Below are 23,189 nucleotides of genomic sequence, written 5' to 3'. Positions count from 1 at the left end.
TCAGTTCTGGTCTACTGTCTGGTGGTGGTGGTAGACTGGATCCTGCTGTGGTAGTAGGGGGATCAGTTCTGGTCTACTGTCTGGTAGTGGTGGTAGACTGGATCCTGATGTAGTGGTAGGGGGATCGGTTCTGGTCTACCCTCTGGTGGTGGTGGTGGTAGACTGGGTCCTGGTGTAGCTAGCTTCATTTTAGGAGCTGTGGGGTTACTGATACTGGGTCTGGGATCTGTCTCCACCTCATCTATGTCCTTTCTCTTTACTAAAAACTCAGACATAGCTCCCCTTCTCTTCATTCTTTTATCTTCCTCTACTAACCAGACTGGTTACAGGATCTATTTCTCCACAATTTAATGCTGCAGCTACTTTAAAACCAGCTAGCAGCCTTGCTAGCCTCTGGTTTAAATGAAGCTAGCTGTAGCGCTAGCGTAGTCAGCGCTAAGTAACGTGGATCCTGAGCTTGTCTTTGAGCATCTTTATAGTTTATTTTCACCTCCAATGTGAAAATCTTGATGAACTGAGTTGACACGTAGTCCTTAAATACACTCACTAGAAACTAAATATGACCTGGTTTCCACAAGTTAGCTTAAAGCTAATCTAGTGAGAACTAGATTAGCATTAGAAGCTACTTAGCTTAATGCTAACATCCGGTCAATAGCCTTACATACCATTAGTAGTTGTACTTGCACTAAATCGCTTCTAGAAATATGCAACCACATGTCAATATTTTTAAGGGAAGAATAATTAGGAAACTACTCTAAACTGGTGTAGTGATGCTGGCATAGTGATGCTGGCATAGTGATACTGGCGTAGTGATGCTGGCGATTCATGAAGGTCTAGAAAGGTGCTTCTGTCCTCCTCCGACAATGACCTGTCAATCTCCTGGGTGTCTAATCAGATATAAGAGGTGGTCAGTTTCACTCTGACCACCGCTATGAACTGGATCACAGTGCAGGTTCCTGAGAAAGTGGTCCAGTGTACTGTCATGGCTGTTCCAAAGAAAACAACTATCAGCTAGAAGAGATTGTTTGTCAATAGGTTTTCCCTACACTAAATAAGATAGTGGTATGGTCAAAACTCTTTTAATAACATTTCTCTCTAGAAATAAAGTAAGCATAGACTTTTAGGGTCTTGTTCTTACACAACACTTCTCCACATTAATTAACAAAAATGTCAAAATACACCATTTTAAGAAACCCCAGATGTGTTTTGTGGTGAGTAGGGTTTTGCTAAAATGGTAGTTAAGTCTTTAAATGACAGCCTGTCTTTGACTTCATTTTATAAATGAAATGAACTATTAATCTCACAGTATACAGTCTGAAACTGTACAGGTGTAGAGTTGAGATTTAAATGGAGGTTAGCTTGTGTGGATAGGTGACTAAGTTCCCATTTGAAGTATTCACATCGGATGTATAAACATTTTAATTTAGTTTGTTTTTAATGTATTTTATTTCTTCTTCTGGACCCTGCCGTCAAGTTTTAATGTTTTATGTAAAGCACTTTGAGTTGTCTCGTACATGAAATGTGATGATAAACAGATAAACCTGCTTTGCTTGGCCTTGTCTTACACAGAAAATACACAGAAATGGTCTGAGAGGTTATGCTTCTGTATTTTTTGTTCTGATTTGGCTATTGTGCTTTGTTAAGTTCAGGATGGGTTTTTAGTTTAAATTTATAATTTGTATTTTGTTCCGTTCCTCTGTGTTAGTGTTTATTACTTGTTTTTGAAAATATCATGATTTAGTTCTTATTCTAGTTAATTAGCCTAGCTTCCTGTTTTGTTGGAGTTGGCATCCTTGTGTTTTCTGTTCAGCTTCCTCCTGCTCTTGTTTTAAACTGGCTGGGTTTCAGTTTCAGACTACAGAACTTCTGGTTTGAAATGTTTTTTAAAATGAAATCTTACAAAAAGTTTACTTCACACACTCATCTCCTGTCTGTAGGTCATGTATTAACATCCTGGATTGGAACATATCTAGAGAGTAAGTGAAAAAGAAAATAATCCTATAATGTTGTGTAGTTGCAGGTAATGAGCATAGTTATTTAGTTATTGTGCTCTAATCTTTGTCAGGGTGGTTTGTTGTACTGTTTGGCTTCATAATCTGTGCTGAACATGAGAACATGAGATTTTCATGCATGAAATCATGTACCCTCAGCAAACATCCAGGTGTTTGATTAATCTGAAGACCTTAGCCAAATCCAAATCTAGAGCTACCCAAGATTAAGATTAAATTAAATTATGGCTCCGAGAATCATAAAGGTCCTAACGAACATAGTGCTGCTGTATATTATGTTGATGATTGTATGTCCACCCTCCTCTCTGCAGTCAGTGTGCTCACCTCGACCTGGTTATACCTGCTTCAGCAGACCAGTGTTCTAACATTTCATCCTACCCATCGAGACATGCTACCTATGCCTTCTGTACATGCACACAATCTGAAAACGGATCCTTTCTTCATACATAATGTACTTTGATGGGTTAATTTATACTATCAAGGCATTGCAGCTGTACCTCCGTTTATGAGACTTTTGCATTGTGAAATAATTTTCATTATTATTAATTTATATGCATGTTCATAGAAATTGTACATTATAAATTCTTAAAATATTTTGAGTGTTTCATTATTATATAATATGTAAATATCTACATTCACTAATCTACACTGTGGAATTGTCCTATCTGCATAAATATAGGGTAGTATACTTTAGTATGTATACTTTATGTTTTGATAGTGTACTTTACACTGTCAAAGCATCCTAGCTGCATTAATACATCAGGTAGCATCGATGGGGTAATTTATACTGTAGAGACTACCTACATAAATATAAGAAATAAAGTAGCATACTTTTATACGATACTTATACTGTCAAGACATCTGGCTTTCATTCATTTATTAAGTTATTAATTTATTAATTTAAGTTTAATTTTTGAACAATCATAGCATTATTTCTTAAGACTGTGCCTAAAGGGTACTTTAGTTAGTTTAAAACTAACCAACTATTTTTGATCGCATGAAACCAAATTATATGAAAAATATGCATGGTATTCAGTTCTGACAGCGTAGCACAGATCGACAGAACGCCGGCTACCCAGCCTCCCCATGCAGGGCTGCCTCCACCGCCATGAAATCAGCTTCAGGTTGGATATTTGACAGACTTGTTTGGCTGGTCATCTGCTTCAAGTCAGCTGTGGTTTGGAGTGACTGGATCACATGGTTTAAAAGCTGTTAAAGAAAACTGATTTCAACTATTTTTATTATTTTCATGAAAAAAATATCCCTTTAAGATGTAACAGGAGGTGAAAAAGGACAGGAAGACTGGTTTCCCGTTTAGTTGGTTACCTGCTACAGTTTAGCTCTAGTCTAAATATATTATATAGTCAGATGGTTTAGAAGCTATTACAGAAAAAAAGCTTTGAGAAGCAATTATTGATCATTTTAATTTAAGAAAAAAGTGTGTAAGTGTGTATTATGTCACATGGCTCAAAAGGTATTGAATAATTTTTATTTCATGAGTAATTTTGACATTTTCATGACTGTGAGGGAGCTGCAGACACCCCCTCACTAAGCCGGTGCTCAGTGTGGTTACACACACACACACACATACACTACATGCGCCTTGATGCCATTTATTTGTGTTTCTTTGGATTTTGGTAATGTATTGAGCCACTAAAGATGGATCCTATTTGGTTGGTTAATACATTAATTTGGTTTATTTTCAGTATATGTGTTGGTTTGTCTCTAATCTCGCTCTCTTTGAGGTGATGAGCACTATCATGGAGGCGTGCCCATTGCTAACAAGGGCCTGGTGTGCTTGGATGGCACTAACCAAGTGGCTGGAGAGGAGGGGAAATAATGGGGAAAACACAGTTAGTTTTCTTTTTTGCTTTATTAGTTTAAGTTGTTTCGAGGGTTTCAGTAAATGGTTAAAGAAGGATTTAATATTGTATTTTGTGGGATGGTGATTGAAGCTAATTTGTAGTGAATGTTTTTATGGTTCAAAATTGTATATACACCCATGTGGTTCTAATTATTGGTTTTGGCCATAGCCTTTTTATGCTTTGTAAAAATAGTGAGTAGATGAATGGTGGATGTATTTGAGATGCAAGTAAAAACCCTGAGCTCAGTCAAGATTGGAGTAGAGGTGTTTTTTCCCCCTTTTCTGGTGCTATACCTCTGTGGATGTCGGCATTCTGCAACTTTGAAGGAGTAAAACCTTACAATTGGTGTCAGAAGTGGGATGCAGCCAGAAAAGCGGACGAAGGAACGAGTAGGAGAGGCTCTGATATTGGAACAGTTCCTCCGATCCTTATCTCCTGAGCTGAAAGTGTGGGTAAAAGAATGCAATCCAAAATCAGCCAAAGAGGCAGCTGAGTTGGTGGAGAATTTCCTTGCCACCAGATGGGGACCAAAGACCAAAGACCTTACCAAGGTAAGTCTGTGGGGTCTGGTGTGGGTGGTGGTCCAAGTCAAACTGCTGGATTAGCCAGGGTTAGAGAGAAAACTGGGTCTGCTAGTAAACAAAGACCCTCAGCTAACCTTGTCTGTTATTTTTGTGGCCAGGAAGGACACATTAAACCTGAATGTCCACTGAGGAAAGCTAAAACTGCCTACTTTTGTACTGTGCCCCGGCCAGGGTTTGAAGATGTTCAGTGTGGTGGTAAACAGCAAATAATGGAGGCGAAGGTTAATGGGCAGCCAACTCAAGCACTGTTAGACACCGGTAGTGTGCAGACACTGGTCCGTCCATCAGTTTTGAGGGGTGATTGTCGCTTGGGGGGTCAGAGCCTTGATATTTCTTGTGTGCATGGGGATCATAAAGTTTATCCCACTGCAGCAGTGTATATTGAGGTGGCTGGGCAAACTTACCTGTTAACAGTGGGTGTAGTGGAGAATCTAGCTCATCAGGTTATTTTGGGTCAGGATATTCCAGTCCTGCAGAAGTTGATTCAGTCTTGTAAACCAGTCAATGTTGAAACAAGGTCACAAAGGCAGGCTCAGACACTAGGAAAGGGGGACAGTGTCAGGAGCCAGGTTGAAGTAGATGGGACTGTGGGAAATGGGCAAATTTCTCAGGTTCCCCCACAAGTTGAGCTGAATACCTGGGCTGAGTTGCCTTACTTTGAGTCTGATATTCCTACTGAGAGCCTGGCTAAAGCAAAGAAGAGTAGGTGCAGGAGGAGACGGGAGAAGATGGCTGGGACGGTAAAATTTAGATCACAAGAATTGCCAGATCCTGATGAATATGACGTTGACATGCCCACTCATTTGCAGCAACTGCAAAAACAGGATGAGTCACTGAAAGAGGCCTTTAGATAAGCGGTTTCTGTCCAGGAGGTTAATGCTCCCAATAATCAGGTAGGAGAAGGTTATACTTTTGCTGGAGGGATTGCTTTAGCATAAGTCTGCAGAGTCTGAAACCGAAAGGCTGGTGTTACCCCAAGTTTTGTGGGAGCAGGTTTTGAATCTGGGCCATAATATCCCATGGACAGGGCATTTGGGGTTTAAAAAGACCTATGACAGGATTGCTAGCCGGTTTTACTGGCCGGGTCTATATACAACGGCAAAGAATTACTGTCAGTCATGTTCAGTATCTCAGTTAACAGGAAGTAGAAATGTCCCAAAGTTCCCACTGCAGTCACTTCCCATTATTGATGTCCCATTCAGTAGAATAGCGATGGTAAGCTGGTAATTGGTTTATTCTAGTTGTGTGTGACTATAGTACTCACTACCCTGAAGCTTTTCCGCTCTGGGATATCACCGCTAAGCAGATAGGTTATGCACTACTATAGCTGTTTTCCAGAGTAGGAATTCCCTCTGAGATTCTAACTGATCAGGGAACTAATTTCCTTTCAAATATGCTTAAACAGGTTAATAAGCTTTTAGGAAAAAAGAGTATAAGGACCACGCCCTACCACCCCCAGACTGATGGCCTAGTGGAAAGGTATAATAGAACCTTGAAGAGTATGCTGAAGAAGGTGGTCAGTATCAGTGGAAAAAACTGGGATAGGTGGCTGCCTTGTCTTCTTTTTGCATATCGAGTGCAAATGACAATATCAAGTGATCCAACACATTAGGCATGCTGAATAACAACCTAAATTAAAGCTGCAAGCAGCGATGAAGGCCCTCGCATCTCTGGCGCCGCTCCGGCCTATTGCACCGCCACCTCACCCAACTACCTCCCTCCCACAACGCTCCTGCTCTTGCCTGCAGCCGTATGCCAATTCTTCCAGAGGTTTTCTGCATTAAGGGCTGATTTTCCTCACTAGAGGATCAACTGGCACATTAATCTGACCAGTTATTACATCCAAAAGCGTTCATGATCTTGTTTCTAACAAACTGTGTCAAATTCTTACAAACAGGAGCATGATTTTATCAAGAGGAAAATTCCACGTGGCCACTGGGTGCTGTTATAGTTGTTTTTCATGTAGAACCATGTTCAGGTTGGAACTCTAATGATAACTGAAAAATATCACCTCCATTGGTCAACTGATGGCAGAGTTCGAGCCACTTCCTGCTTCATGGCGATGGATTTAAATATCACAAGAAGCCTTTTTAATCATGATGCTGCAAGTCAGTCACATTTTAATGACTGAATTGGTTTTACAGGTATTAAAGGGTTAAAATGATGGGACTTCCTGTTCCCAGAGGGCGGAGCTATGGCGTAGACAACATCTGGACAAGAAGAGGCTTTTTGTTTGTCCTGGCATGTTATATAAATATGCTTAATTTCATCAATGTCAGTCAAAGCAGTGGTTGGAGCTGATAGATAAAATATTTAGAAGGGGCGCTATAGAGCCATATTACCAGCATATGTCTATTTGAATCAGTTCCAGGCCTGACTTCTGTCCTCCCTGCCGAGTTTGGTGAAGATCAAGAGTACATTGGTTCAGTTACAAGTACTTCCTGTTTCATGGCATCAGATGTCATTTGCCATGGTCACATGTGATGAAGGAACTTGAGGATTTTTTCTGTAGTGTCATGAAAGGGTTTGACCTGATCTGAAGCACTTTTAAGTGTGTGAAGTTCATTCCTGAGAAGTACCCCAGTGACTAAAAAAAGCACTTCTTGTTGTAAGTGGGCGGGGCTTAGGCCAAGACCAGAAGTAGTTCTATGGCTGTGTCCCAATTCAGGGTCTGCACACTTCGAAGTGTGGATTCGTCGGCCACATATGTTATCGCGGTGCGTGAAGTACTGTCCCAATTCACAGAATTAGAAGGACCCTCCGAATCCACCCTTCGAATCCGCACTTTGTTTGGCCTCAAACGAAGGCTACTGGTGATGCATCCTTCACGGCCTCTTTTCTCCCACAATTCATTGCGTACAGGACGGTGGCGAATCAGCAACCTCAGAAGAGTCGTATTAAGTTTAAATAAAGTTTTATTTAAAAAAAAGTATGTTTTTTTAACTACACTTTAGTATATACGTTTTAAGGGGTTAATGAAGTGTGTACCGGCTGGAAAACAACAAAGCCTCAAACCGTGTTTTTCTTTTTTTTCTTTTTTTTTTTTTTTTTTTTTTTACTGTTGGTGTTGCCGCTCCGTGTTCAGGGTCTACTGACGTTTCCTACGAGTAATTTCAGTGGTTTAAGTGATTCAACGTCCTGTGTTGTTGCTATGGGAAATTCTTGTAGACTAGGTAGGCTGTCCCATTTCACGAACGTTAAGCAGACTTCGAAGTGTGTAGACTACGGAGGACACTCTGTAGCCTACGTAGTCTGCACACTTCGAAGTGTGCAGACCCTGAATTGGGACACAGCTTATGTATCTGTTCAAGCCCTGACCCTGATTAATCACTGTAAGTGTGATGGTGATTGGATGAAAATTGAGGAATTTATACTGATTAATGTTGTCATGACGTCTTATCCAAATTTGTTATGGCACCATGGTCTCACCTTGCAGCATTGAGCAATGTCTAGATAACAACATCTGGAAATGGCAGGACGTTGGCATGGAAATGAAGTGAAACATGTGCAGCTTGGTGCAGAATGAGTGTCGTATGTCAGAAATGGATTGCTTGATGGCAAAACATGGAAACTTGATGAGGTGCCGCCGCTGAACGCCACCTCCTATTAGAAAATTTTTGATAACTTTTGACCACACATGCCTCTGGAGTGTTCAGACCGATTTTGAGGCCACCACGATCAAATTTCTAGGAGATAGTTTTAAATGCAAGACAAAGAAACATGCAAAAGTGAACCCCAAAACAACACGTTTTTCAAAATGGCCGACTTCCTGTTGAAGTTATCATATAGGTCCAAGAGGCTTTTTTGTACATCCTTCTAAGTTCTATCAATATGCTGGATTTCAGTCATATCAGTCAAAGTAATGGGCAGTTGTGATCAATTAATTATTTGTAGGGGGCGTCAATGTGGCTGAGTTCCCGGCCTGACCGCGCTCCTCCCTGCCGAGTTTGGTGAAAATCAACAGTATAATAGGTCAGTTACAAGGACTTCCTGTTTGATGGCGTCGGACCACTTTTCGCCATGGTTACGTTTGGCGAAGGAACTTGAGATTTTTATTGTGGTATCATGAAAGGGTTTGACTTGTTGTGAAGCATTTTCAAGTGTGTGAGTTTCATTCCTGAGGAGATGGACATCTTTTTGAAAGTGGGCGGGGCTTAGAGCTAGACTGTTCATATGGATCTGTTCAGGGCTAGACCCTGATTGATCAAGTCTGGTGGGGATTGGATCAGAATTGAGGGATTTATACAGATTTATGATGTCATGGCGTCTTATCAAAGTTCGCCATGGTGCCACGGTCTCTCCCTGCAGCGTAAAGCAACAGTTTTCACTGGATATCATCACCAACTTGTTTTCTGCTGTCTGAACCAATTTAGACCAGATTGTGTCCAAAATGTCAGCGAAGTGGGTCTTCGAGTAACATGACTTCCTGTCGCCAGGGGGCGTGGACAATTCATAATCCAAATATTGACATGTAGATGCGTTCAGGATGGGACTGGCATCATACATGGCCATTTTGGTTCAGATAAGTTGTTTTATGTGTAAGTTATAATACTTTCGTTTTTCATGGCGAAACATCAAACTTTGAGGCCCCGCCCCTCTATGCCCTTTCTCCTTTGAGAATGTTTTTGATAACTTTTAAAGACACATGTCTTCTGAAAATCCTAAGCCATTTTGATGTCAGTACAATGAAATGTCTAGGAGGAGATAGATTTTAAGTGACGTGAGCAAAAGGAGACTTTGACCCAAAATGGCCAACTTCCTGTTGGTTTTAGGCCATTGTTCCAAGAGGATTTTTTGTTCTCCCGAGCATTTAGAATATGTGTAGCAAATTTCATGACTATTGATAACATGCAGTGGCGGGGCATCATAAATAAGTGGCTCTCGTTCAATTTTGCCCGAACAGTACCGAGCACCTGAAAATATTTAAAGTTGCGCATTCCTTTGGGGGAATACACAAAATTTGGTGAGTTTTTGAACATGTTCAGGCCCCCAAAAATGCAATTCATTTTTGAGAAGAAGAGGAAGGAAAAAACAGAGCAATTACAACAGGCCTTCGCACCGCCTTCGGTGCTCGGGCCTAATTATGTTGTATTTGTCTATATTTATGTCAGAATGTTCTTTGGAGTCATTGGGTCATCTGGACAGTTCACTCATTTTCTACACGGTCGCGGGAAGCTGGAGTCTATCCCGGCCCAGCATATGGACATTTACTTAAAAATGTGTTTGCTTTTCTTACGTCCTCTTACGTATGAGGATTTCTGTTTAACAGAAAACTGGTTATTTGCTAACAGAGACTCTCCAGAGCGAATATCTGTTCAGTATCCAACCTAAAGCCGATTTCATCGTGGTGGATGAGTCTGGTGACTGCTGTTTGCATATTTCTGAGACGTAACTTGGGAGCACCTGTGCCGATTGACTGTGTACCTGGAACTATTTCTTTTTTTTACGACCATGGATGTCAAAAGGGGCTTGTAAAGACCTGTATAAATACTGGAATTTGCTGTTCCGCACTGGTTTTAAGTCCAGATGAGGAGACCCTATCTGGACCTAGTAATAAATTTATAATTTTATTAATTTCTTTATTTGCGTATTTCTTCTTGCATAAGAAACCTCGGTCCTAATCTTCGCCTATCACGAATGCTGTCGGAGTATTTGATGGAGAGAAGAGCGTTGGTTTATATTGCTGAATTAAGTACAGACGAGCTAAAAGATTCCCGTGCGTGTTGCGGGCGGAACGAGTTAACTCGTTCCATAGAGCTACCCGGAAGATAAGGAAAGGTGGACGTGCGTGCGCTGCAAAATAAACGTAAACAATTTAGTTTTAGTAACAAATTTGTTGTCACCGAGGGGGAAAACAGAATTGGACGAGATTGTATGAGTTATATGTAGATCATGTCTGAGGCTGCTTTTGAGGAAGTTTCTGTTTTATCCTCCATTTTCTGCAGAGACGGAGAGTTCCGGTTGGTTCGGCAGTCCGGTATGTTCTCATCTGACTCCTTATCCTCCCCCATATAACTTTATATGTGTGCCATGGAGAATGATCCTTATTTAAATAGGGGTTAAAATCACAAACAGGAGAGGAAATTATAACAGCACAGTTTTTGGTTCTATAAAAACTTTATTAACATGAAAAATTAATAATAAAAGCTTAAATAACGTTAAGGAAGTAACAGGGAGTTAGAGAACACTTCACGTAACTAAACAGGATCATTAGATACGCGTGTACAAATTATAATTATACATTGAATGTAGAGCAAAACGAGGCTGTTCTATGGCTTTTCTATTGTTTGAGGAAGAGAACAAATGTCAAGTTTAGCTGCTTTTAAAGGAGGCACTTGAGAGTTTGGTCTTAATTACTTTGCATTGATAGGTGTCAAATTTGGCCAATAACAAGATAAAGTTACATAAAAAGGTCATCCAACTCACTTTCTTTCGCTCTTTTTTTAGTAGTTTGTAAACCCAAATAAAACATCCTTAAAGTAAAGTTAAAATTGGTCATAGATGTTGTCCAGAATAGATCAGTGGATACCTTGCTGCAGACTTCTGGTGTGTTGACAAGTCCGGAACAAGTGAAAAACCATCTCTGGGTCTCAGGTGGTGGGCATTTCATGAGCCTCGGTGCTGTCACTGATATCTCTGTTTGCCTTGTAGATCAAGATGGACTTGTGGTCCAAATCAACTGCGCTGGTGAAGGAGACAGAGGGCTGAACGTGAGCCTGGTGTTCCATCTGCAGCCCAGTTATCCTTCCTGCCCTCCGGACATCTCTGTCTCTTCCACCGATCTTTCCAGGACTCAGTGTCACAGCATCAGACAGAAGCTGCTGGACCGAGCTGCAGGCCTGACCCCAGAGCCAATGATCCACCAGCTGGTTCAGTACTTACAGGTAACAGCTGCACTTATTAGTCAGTATTTATTAGCTACATTTATACGTTATTAGAAAACAGCACTGATGCTAGTTCTCTGGGCTCGCTGTGTTCCCAGCAGCAGTGTGTGGCGCTGACAGACGACCACAGGGGAGGTACAGAGGTGCTGAAAGACAGAGAACAAGAGGAAGCTTGGACTGCGGTGCTTTTACTGGACCACATCCGATCACAAAATCATTATGTTGGACTCTTGGAGCGCTGGAGCCAGCAGCTACAGCTGACTGGGAGACTGCTATTAGGATGCAATATTCTAATTATTCTGCAGGGAGCCAGACACAACGTTAAGGTACGTCCCTTTATGTTTCACGCCTCATGTTTACAGACGGTTCTGCTTTCATAACGCAGAAAGTGGAGAGAAAATAGAAAAGTAATCCTGTTTGTGTCCTCATAGTTTTCCCTTAAACTGTTGAGAGCCAACAGAAAAGATAAAAAAAAACATACGCCTCAATCTGAGCTGAACAAATATATCTTCATATGATGAAAAAGTACCTACAAATAATTGAAATGACTTTGCATCTATGTGACTGCTGATTTAATGGAAATTCCTCCTCATTTAAACCTTTCATGTATGTGGAGACCTATTTCAGGCCTTTTTTCTGCTACACATGGGCGAGTATTTATGTAGAATAGATAAGTAAATTAAAAGTAAAATAGGATTACTGAATGAAACGGCATCATTGTACATATCTGTAGAAGTAAAATATTGTATAAGATAATGTGGGACTATTTTATTTTAAAGAGCCATCCGTAAAACGGTTCACATCTGAGACTTGTTTTGGTTTTATCAGGAACAACATGGTCTCACCATCATGTCATTGTATCCTCTGACTATAAAAAACCTTTCTTCAGGAGTTTTGTCGACGGTTAAAGACGGCTAAGGTGGACGTGGACTCTTCAGGCAAGAAATGTAAAGAAAGGAGGATGTCGGTTCTTATTGAAGCTCCTTCTCCTTCCCCCTCCCAGGATAGGTACACATCACCCGACCCACACTTGTGTGTCTGTACTGATTTAACTATATCATCGTCTTGGGATGGTTCAGAGGTGTGAACACAGTTTTTATGCTTTTCCTGCATGTCTGTTTTTAGGCTCCAGGGTTTTGTGGTGAAGAACTACGTCTCATCACCAGAGCTGAGTGCTGCCTTCCACGAGCTAGAACTGACTGGCCTTTATGAGCAGATCCTGCCCACATTGACGTGACTGACCGTGGGAAACTGGCTGCTCACATGTCTGAAAAATGATGAAAGCTTCCTGATTTCCATCTCGTACTACAGCAGCCCCACAGGAGCTCCTGGACGGAAGGAAAGGAGCTGATGGTCAGATGTTGTTACTGCTGACGCTTCTTTTCACTCCTGATTCCCACTGATATAAAATTCACAAACCAGAATTAATCCTGTTATTTACCACAACTGTATGTGTTGTACCAGTACTGCCATAGTTTGTTTTGCTCTCAGCAATGTTGTGCTAGTTACTGGAAACAAGTAACTAGATACAGTACTAGTTCATTCAAAAAGTAACTCAGTTACTTTATTGACAACTGACACCCAAAAGTAATGTTACTGTCAAAAGTAACTTTTTAGTTACTTTTGAAAAAGAACATTCTTTAAAAATCTCATTAATATCCTAATAACTTCATTACAGTTTGTACAAAATATAAAACAAACTCAAACACAGTCATTTTTCAACACTACGTAAATCAGGCCAGCAGATTTTTGGAAAATCATCACGCCCATGATCACGGCTGTAAACAGGAAGAGGCTCACAGCTGCTGGCTGATGTAATTTAGCGAGGAACGGAGGAGGGCTGCACGATAAATCCTTTAAAAATCGCGATCTCGATTCACACACGTGAGCTCATTTCTACACACAGCGATTCCAAAGCATTTTATATCACAAACTGCATCACAAAAAAATGTTCCAATTTCCTCCAGGATTTTTTCAAGCGTCCCCAAACGCAGCGCTGCCATTGCCTCCTCCCTCAACCAATGGTAAAGCGCCGGTACAACACATGATTCAGTGGAGGAAGCCGCCTGCTCTCTGGTCCAAAGGAAAAGTGAGTGAGAGTGAAAGTGGAGGGAAGTTGTGGTAAATGGACAGTGACGAAAGCTAACTGGTAGTGGTGAGAGTCGGCCCCTCACTCGTACCCAAAACATGTTCACATTCGGCAGCGGAGTGGAAGTATTTTGGATTTAAAGCTGATGATGACTGTGTGAGTTGCATAGTAAAGTGTGTTTTTCCCTGGTTGCAGCACCACAAGGCAACACCACAAACCTCTGCAATCACATTAAACATCACCACAAAGTGCAGCATGATGCATGGTCTGAGAATGGTCTGCATGCAGTACAGACAGACGTCAATAACCAGACTGAAGCTTGTTAAGTTATTTACAGCAGAATATAGAAACCTGTGATGCTGGCGCCATCTAGTGGTGAAGTCTGTAATGACATGGCTAAATGGACCAGAACCAAAGAATCTGTCTGATGAATTGTTTTAATTTGCAGAGACTAAAACAAAATGTTGATCACATCAAAACTGTGCAGCCAAGTTTTCAGTGTTCTGAAGTTTGAAGCTGGACCTCCTCGCTGTCCAATCAGATGGGAGCAAGAGGAGTGAGCAGCTTGTTTTCCCCAAACTGTCCGAATCACTGAGCCAATCAGCCCTCAGTTGTAGTTATTTTATTAACATCTGCCTTTCACTTGGTCTTTCATGCACTCCTCATCTCCTCCTCTGGGTTCTGGGGGGAGAGAAGAGAATAGTTGTTTGTTCATCTCATAACTGCCACCTGCATCAACTACGGTAGCCATGTATCTGGTTACTATAGTAATACCTTGAAATGAAGAACCTTTCAGTCTTCCATCGGACCTGAAGAAACCTCTGACTGAATACTGTGTTTTTTCTTCACTGTGTTCTGTAAAGCGGTGTTTTTCAGTCCTGGTCCTCAGGACCCACCGTCCTACATGTCTTAGAGATGACCCTTCTTTAACCTTTTACGCGCCAAAATCGCAAAATTACAAGCACCCTGCCATATCTTAAACCTGTTACCACTTTCCACCACTAGACGACAGATATTTGTATCTTCAGTGTAACAGGTGAGGTCTCTTCGAAGTTTATGAGGGAATCACATTTGGAAGAAGTCTTAAGGCCCATTTATATGTTTGATGCAGAAGATCGATGTGCAGCCGGAAGGGCAGTTTCTTCATCTTCTGTATCGGTTACGCACATAATTTGGTCGTTTTCAGGGAGCTTATTGTGCGAATAAAATAAAATGAATCTCCAACAACAAGTTCTGCACAAGTCTGTTAATGACCCAAATGCTTTGAATCAGGTGTGTTGCTGCAGGAACACACTCAAGGACCCAAGTTGGTGATCCCTGGTGTAGAGGATGTAAAGAATTGTCCATCATGTTCAGGAGCATCTGCAGCATTTTTCTCTGGACTATCTGCTCCAGGGGATCCAGATCAGTCCCCAGAATAGAACAAGAACTTCTGGATCATGTTAAAATAAAACAATTAAAAAATAAACGAGAAATAAACACAAATGTCAGGAAAACATGTCCTGGTCTCCATATCAGCAATAATCCACCTTTCACCTTAGTTTCAGTGTCTAGACACCATGTTCTAGGCAGAAAATACAGTTTAACTGTTATGATGAAGGATGAATAATGTTGATAGTGTCACTGCTCTCCAGTTCCTGCTCATCCATGTGTTTAAAACCAGTTATCCAGGCAGCTGCTGCAGTGTAACAGAGGCCTGTGGTCTGACATTATCTTAGCTAAAACCACATTCACACCAACTTCATGCTGCGTTCAGGGACATCAGTTCATCCCACATCCAGCCAACTTCCTGCTGCAAAGCAACAACTATTTTAACTTAGTTACTTTAAGGAAAGTGGACTACAAACCATTATGTAGGTGGAAAGAAAAGGGGACCAGGTATATATATGTGTATATATATATATGTATATATATATATATATATATATATACATCTTACTGTAACCATATAACTTGTAACTTACTATATGCTTAACATCACAGACGTGAGGGAGATGTAATAAGAAACTGTTAAACCATGAGCAAAATATCTTCCTATTTCATCTCAGTTACCTTTTTATCCATGTCTCTCTTTTTTTTTTCCCCTTTGATGAGTTCAAAAGTGCAAAACTGGGTCTGATAACTGAAGGATCTGCCTCCCATTCTACTTTTAAAACCTCTAGGAACCACCAATAAAACCCGCAGTTGGAGAATGAAGTACTCCGTCCTTGGTGACTAAGAGGAAAAGGAGGAGAAAGATATTAAATTCTAATAATCTGTTATGGTTTGGACTAGGAGGCAGAACCCCAAAAACAGAGAAAAACAGTCTGATCGTGGTTAAAGGAAGGAAGGAGGCGGGACAAATCAGATGGATACGTAAGGGTTTCCTGAGTGGCGTGAAAATGGTCCTTCCGTGTAATTGATAGTGGCAGTACAGAGTGAACAGAGAATCAGATGGATACTGACAGACGATGAGTTCTCACAGTCTGAAGGGGAAAAAAATCCAAACTGCTGAGTCCTGACTGAGGAACACTGGAAAGCAGACGAACTGGCAATGGCTGAAGAGAAGATCCAGGGTTAAATGGAGACAGTAATCTGTTGTCTCAGGTGAGCTGCATAGGCAAGCCATGTAACTGGAAGCCACATCCAAGGAAGACATAAAAACAAAACCTACATAGAAAAACCCCAACATCTCCATCAGAACCCTCATGAAAGCATTTTGAATCAGCTGGAGGCTTTTTCTCCCAACATTTTTCTAGTTCCGATACTATATAAGTTATAAGCATCACAAAGCCGTTCCATTGCCAAACTCACCTTCACTTCTTCTTAGCACCTTGCCCCGCCCACATGGTGGCTACAAAAAGTAAGGGGGAAAACCTATAATAAATTTTCATCATATCATTTCCATGATGGCTCAGGAGGGAAAAGAACAAAAAAGCTTAAGATTTCGGTGTGTGAGATCCTGATGGACCACACTGACAAACATGAAAAGGTTTTATCTGGTGGGGATGGTGTGGGCATCACCAGATCAGAAAGGCAGAGGAAAGCAACAGGTGGAGATGCTGCCAACTCTGTCAGAGGGAAGACATGCCAGAGAGGAGGATGTGACTGGATATCTCAGTCGGCAGGGCATCCAGGAGACCAAAGTTCAAATCCCACAGGGGTGAATCGCTTTGGAGAAAAGCGTCTCCTAAATGACAGTACTGATGCTGGTAATTTAGTCATTTGTTTTAATTTAGAAAATAAATATGTACAGTGTCAGGGACCAAGCAGTAAGGCAGCGAGGACACAGAAGGTAATTTCAAAAACCTGGGTTTTTATTGACCCAAAAATAGAGAAATCCAAAAAGGATGAATAAACTAGTCGGCCATTAAAAGAGGTCAACTAAATTTAACAATACTCAAAATGTAACTTAAACAAAATCACACTTAACTGAGGGAAAACTGACCTAACACAATGACACAATGAGGGTAACTTATAGTGGTTTGGCCAAACCAAATAACACACACAGGGGAAAACAAAATGGAAGACAATAACTAGACAAAGACTCCAAACTAACTAAACTTGAAACCCCCCCATGATCCAGCAGCACATGGTAGAGCCTGACGAGCCGGCGCCCAGATTTAAAGCTCCTCAGCCCTTTGCCACGCCTTTCATGAATCAGGAAATGAAGCTTGCACCACCACGGTAACTCAAAACAAGAAAACACACATTAAGCACATAACCTTCCATTGTTGATATGTATGCACTCCAAATCATCAATGCAAGGTGAAACAAATACAAATACTGTCTAATATTTATCTGCAAATCATTGTATAATGAAAATATGTGAACATTACCATTGTGGGGCTTAAGCCATCACATACAGATACATCTGAGGTTGGTAGCAGTTTATTTAGTGTAAAATAATATTTCTTTCTAGTTGCTGGGTGCTCCAACTGGGTGGGCGGTGCTCCAGCTGTGTGGGCGGTGCTCCAGCTGGGTGGGCGGTGCTCCAGCTGTGTGGGCGGTGCTCCAGCTGGGTGGGCGGTGCTCCAGCTGGGTGGGCGGTGCTCCAGCTGGGTGGGCAGTGCAGAGGGACACCAGGTGGACAAGGAGTTGCAGGAAATAAAGACAATCTGGACAGAAATGAGGACAATAATAAAAACATTGTGTAAGAATAAATAAAGGAAATCCTCTTCTTGTGTGTTTCGTTAGCGTAGCATCACTTCTAGACCTCCAGCCTCCAGTCTGGTCCCTCTCTGCTGGACTGAAGGACCAAAGCTACTTTCCACACTGGCTGCTACATGCTGGCAGCAGACTGGCTCCTTATTTATCTGGATGGGTTTTATAACAAAATTTTGTTTCACAATGACAGAACATGTTTTAGTGGTTGAGCTTCCTATTAACATCATCTCCCTTTTTCCTGGAAATCCTGGTTTTCCCGAGTGTGGCTCTTAGGAGGATTAATATGGAATGTGTCTTTATTCATTCCTGCAAACAGTTTTAATATCTAACATGTGGTGTGGAAGGTAATAGTGGATTGTACACAAATGTCTCACATTTCACATCATTTACTTGATTTTATTCTGGACCGCTGGTGTCGCCGTTTCCCTTTTTTCTAGATTTTGTGCGTACGCCTGGGTCAGAGTTTGCGTGGAGGAACATTTTCCCACCAAGTTTGGTTTTTATAAATCCCAAAAGTTGATTATATTTGGCATACGCCGGTTTTAGTTCCTACGCAAGCTTGATAAATGAGGCTCCAGGGGTTGGATGGCACTACATTTTTCATTTTAGTGAAAGGTAGACTGAAGTCATGTTTCGACCCAACAGCACTAACACGACTCACTGCATCAGCCATTCCTATCTGGACCTTTATGGTAATCGATGATAATTTAAGTGTAAAATTGGATCTGAATATCAAACCTGATAACCATATCAGTGCAGCAGTGAAATGAAACTGGAGTCAGCCAGGCCTCCATTGCTCGCCTACAGCAGATTTACCATCTCACTCTCTCGGGTCAGCAGACCAGAAGCTTATCTGCTCCAAAAACCTGGCACAAACTCAGGACAAAGCCTTTATAGCTGCAGCTCCTTAACTCTGGCGTGACTTTCCACCTCACGTTAACGTAGCAGTGTCCCTCTGAGTTTAGATCTGAAAATCTCGTTTTTACTCCCTGGCCTTTGACCCATTACTTTAACACTTTTATTTCATCATTATTTTTACTTTTTTATGCTTTTTTTTACCTTCGACCCATGTGTCTGTTATGATTTCATTGTTCAGCACTTTGTTCATCCTCCATGTTGTTTCAAAGTGTTTTTTAAATACAATATATAGTTCAGAGATGGCAGGCAATGACCCCTCTTCTTTTTCTCTTTTGTTTTGTTTTGTTTTCTTTTGCTTTGTTTTGTTTTGTTTTCTTTTCTTTTCTTTCTCTAATCATTCTTGCTACTTGCTGACCTCCTGAGAAGCTGACACTAACAGGAAGTGATGATATAAAGCAGAACAAACTTCTAAACTCCATACTGAGTCTGTTATCTTAGTTTAAAACAGCATCATCACATAGACGACACAAACATATCTGGACTGAAGGAAGACGCTGATGGGATGTGACAGCAGATTCCAGCTTTAAACTCTGGGTCAGTCACCAGTTTACAGCTGGGAAGGGTTTTCCTCTATCAGACCACATAACCTAAATGTTCTCTCTTATTCTCTGTTCTTGGATCTCTCTGTCTTGTCTATCTGATCAACATACTTCTGGGATTTTAGGTGTTTAGAGAAAGTTAAACCCTCTTAAAGTTGCCATTGTTGTCCTAATGATCGGAATATTCTGTAATATTTCTAAACTCCCCCTGTGATTAATGTAATACTGCATCAGCTGTTAATATCAGATATTAAAGCATCTCAGGTCATTATTTGTCTCCTGGTAAATTTTCTGTTTTAGCAACTTGAAGCTTTTGAGATGTTTCAGTCATAAATTTGAAGCTAATGAAACCATGATTCAAACTGGGAATGCATCATTTTAACATTTCTTTCCAAGTCAGGTGAGCAATTAGTTTTTTTTTTTGTTTTTTTTTTTTTAATGTGCAGAGCTTCATTAAAGATTGTTTGGAACAAGGCGTCAGCCTGGCCATCGAGCTGCTGCCGTGATGCAGGACAGGACAAGGTTACAGAAAAATACCAACAACTCTGATCTTTACTCTGGATTCATGCGAAACAAAGAGTTTATCTAAAAATGTTGCTGCTGCTGAAAAAGACTCTGTATGGTTCCGGTTCAGAATAAAGATCTGGTCTCATTAGATTACATAGATCTTTTGTTTTTCTACTCACGAATCTACATGAACTACCCTGGTTCTGGTCCAGGATGTAGATCTGATCTGCTGCCATATGAGCCACAGAGACTTGTAAGATCATCTGGGTCCAGTCCTGAAAAGCCTGGAGTCTGTCCGGAAAACCTGGATTTTCTTCTTGAATCTTTTTTGTTGAACATGTCCACCAGGCCTATTCAACTAGTGGCCCCCGGGCCAGATCCGGTCCTTCTGAAAATTTTGTGGCCCACTAAAACCTGCCAGAAACTCAGACTGGCTTGTACAAATTTGATGCCTACGTATCCAATGTTTATCAGAACCATCCATCCATCCATCCATCCATCCATCCATCCATCCATCCATCCATCCATCCATCCAGGCGTTCCCAGGCCAGCCGAGAGATGTAGTCCGTCCAGCATGTCCTAGGTCTTCCCCGGGGCCTCTTTCCGGTGGGACGTGCCCGGAACACCTCACCAGGAGGCATCCAGGAAGCATCCTAACCAGATGCCCGAGCCACCTCATCTGGCTCCTCTCGATGTGGAGGAGCAGTGACTCTACTCTGAGCCCCTCCCGGATCACCGAGCTTCTCACCCTATCTCTAAGGGAGAGCCCGGCCACCCTGCAGAGAAAACTCATTTCGGCCGCTTGTATTCGCGATCTCATTCTTTCGGTCACTACCCACAGCTCATGTCCATAGGTGAGGGTAGGAACGTAGATCGACTGGTAAACCGAGAGCTTTGTCTTCTTCCCCACGACAGACCGATGCAGAGTCCGCATCACTGCAGATGCCACACCAATCCGCCTTTTGATCTTCCGCTCCATCCTTCCCTCACTCGTGAACAAGACCCTGAGATACGTGAACTCCTCCACTTGGGGCAGGACCTCATTGCTGACCTGGAGGGAGCACTCCACCCTTTTCCGGCTGAGGACCATGGTCTCGGACTTGGAGGTGCTGATTCTCATCCCAGCCGCTTCACACTCAGCTGCAAATCGCTCCAGTGAGAGCTGAAGATCACGGCCCGATGAAGCCAACAGAACCACATCATCCGCAAAGAGCAGAGACCCCAGGGGACACGGTCGAATGCCTTCTCCAAGTCCACAAAGCACATGTAGATAGGTTATACAAACTCCCATGCCCCCTCAAAGACCCTGAAAAGGGTGTAGAGCTGGTCCACCGTTCCATGACCGGGAAGAAAACCACACTGCTCCTCCTCAATCCAAGGTTCGACTATCCGACAGACCCTCCTCTCCAGCACCCCTGAATAGACCTTACCAGGGAGGCTGAGAAGTGTGATCCCCCTGTAGTTGGAGCACACCCTCCAGTCCCCCTTTTTGAAGAGGGGGACCACCACCCCAGTCTGCCAGTCCAGGGGAACTGTCGCCGATGTCCACGCGATGCTGCAGAGGCGTGTCAGCCAAGACAGCCCTACAGCATCCAGAGCCTTAAGGAACTCTGGGCAGACCTCATCCACCCCCGGGGCCCTGCCACCGAGGAGCTTTATAACCACCTCAGCGACCTCAGCCCCAGAGATGGGAGAGCCAGCACCAGCTACCCCAGACTCTGCTTCCTCATCAGAAGATGTGTTGGTGGGAGTTTATCAGAACTAGTTTGAGAAACTGAAGTTCAGATTTAGCCAGTAGTGCTTCTAATGTATAGACTATCTGTGGGTAACTATGGCAGCGCAGAAGGGAGTGTGTAACCACGTAATCGCGTGGATGAATCAGACTGAACCGACATGGCCCAGCTCTATGGACACTGTTATGAGCATTGTAAAGTTCGTTCGGTCAACCTCCAGCTTTGTGTTTGCAGAACAGGCAGATCTGCTAGTTCACGACGCCGTCTGAAGGCTCAGCAAGACAAAGGTCCTGGACGTTTCTGTGACGGAGATTGAGTCTTTTCTCTGAACGGGTAAACACAAGCGGGCGGCCGCCTTTTGGAAGCTAATTTTAGATCAACTGCTTATGGCCGAAGTGTACTTTCTGTGTTTTAAGACAAAGCTGATGATTTTCACATCAAAAAAAACAAAAAAACAAAAAAAAAACAAAAATGCTGCACTTCCTTCACACATGTACGGACACAACTCCTAGCACACAGATGACGCACATTATGACAGATTTAATCACAAACTTGACTGAAACCTTTGCAGAAAGATTCAAAGACTTCAGCATTCCCATGGAGGTCCTGCAGTTTGCTCGTGACCCGTTAAACCTGGGGAGCCTCTTGTGTCAAAGCCGAAGAGGTGGTGTCTTGTACTGATGAGGGTACTTTTATCATGGGATTAGTTGATCTGCAGTCCTCATTTGCTTTAAAACAGCACTTGCAAGCCGATGGTGTAATGGACTTTTGGTCTAAAGATGGTAACGAGTATCAGTATGCCACAGTGAGAAAGGCGACCTTGCTCATACTCTGTGTTTGCATCTACTTTTACTTGTGAGTCAGGCTTTTCTCATGAATGCCATCAAAACAAGGGCACGCTGCTCCATGAGCGGTGAAAGGTTGCATGGGTCTCAGGATCACCCTCACTACTTATGAGGATTTGATCTATGAACGTATGGTAAGAAATGTTCCTTTAAATTGATTTCTTAAATACAATGATTGATTTGGCCCACCTGCATTTTAAGTGGAATAGCCCTGATGTACACCAACAGCATCATTTACTTTCCTCTTCTTTCCTCTGACCATGTGCAGCTCATTGGGCAGCCTTATGCATGAAATGTGCTGTAGAAATAAGTTTGCTTTTCCTCATATGCAACTACAAAACATTTCTCCTGCGTTAGATGAAGTGAACCAAACGTGTCTAGGTCTTAACACAGTGTGTGTGTGCATACATGCGTGTGTGTGTGTGTGTGTGCATACATGCGTGTGCGTGTGACTGTGTGAAATACTTTAATAGTTGTTTTTATTAATTGTTATGTAATCTATTTTGATACGTGTAAAGGCTTGTTGCATTTTTAATATGCATGAATTGCTTTTTTTAATCATGTAAAGCACTTTGTGTTGCCTTCAGCATGAAAAGCATTTTATAAATAAAGTTTGATTTGATTTGATTTGATTTGAATTTGGTGATTTGTTCTGCCAGTGGGATTTCCAGTGACAGACCACCTGTCCTACAGAGACTTCTTCACTTGGCAGGATGTCATTTGTTTTTTGGGTTATTTTTTCGTGGAGCTTATTGTGAACACATCCACCTCTGATGTCTGTGGTGGATATTCAGACCTGTGGACTTTGCCGAGATCAGATTAAAAGTGCATTCTTCACTTTTTCTCAGAAATGACCAAAGTATTGACCTGGTCGCTCTGAATATTCCTTCTAGCTCTGTGATGGGTTTGCTTTGGTTTTGTAGCCTGAGGGTGGTCTGTTGTGTTCCATGTGTGTTCAAAACAGCAGATTACAAATATTAAAACCACACTTGCGTACAGCTGCAGACCTTTTACCCACTTTAATGGAATATTTGGTTTAGCTCACAGATGTTCCTGAAACAGCTTCAGAT

At 42.0% G+C, this 23,189-nt stretch overlaps 1 protein-coding gene across 4 annotated transcripts; it reads left to right on the top strand.

The window, feature by feature from the left end:
- The first annotated feature begins 10,272 nt into the window (after nt 1–10,272).
- Nucleotides 10,273–14,894, top strand: rwdd3 (RWD domain containing 3). Of its 4 annotated transcripts, none has more exons than XR_006011092.1 (6): nt 10,273–10,435; nt 11,110–11,342; nt 11,441–11,668; nt 12,232–12,350; nt 12,468–13,226; nt 13,310–14,894. XR_006011092.1 is itself a non-coding variant. In XM_041990722.1 (5 exons), the coding sequence occupies exons 1-5, from the start codon at nt 10,351–10,353 to the stop codon at nt 12,577–12,579; spliced, it is 774 nt and encodes a 257-aa protein (XP_041846656.1). In that variant the 5' UTR covers nt 10,273–10,350; the 3' UTR covers nt 12,580–14,893. The 4 variants fall into 4 exon arrangements, 2 of the variants coding, with proteins under 2 accessions (XP_041846656.1, XP_041846503.1); XR_006011084.1 differs by having other exon boundaries at nt 12,468–12,695; nt 13,080–14,893; XM_041990722.1 differs by having other exon boundaries at nt 11,444–11,668; nt 12,468–14,893.
- The last annotated feature ends 8,295 nt before the right edge of the window (nt 14,895–23,189 follow it).

Source organism: Melanotaenia boesemani, chromosome 1 (genome assembly GCF_017639745.1).
Source record: "Melanotaenia boesemani isolate fMelBoe1 chromosome 1, fMelBoe1.pri, whole genome shotgun sequence".
Lineage (NCBI taxonomy): Eukaryota > Metazoa > Chordata > Actinopteri > Atheriniformes > Melanotaeniidae > Melanotaenia > Melanotaenia boesemani.
Note: the sequence above shows the minus strand (reverse complement) of the source record. Positions and strands in the feature narration are given on the sequence as shown.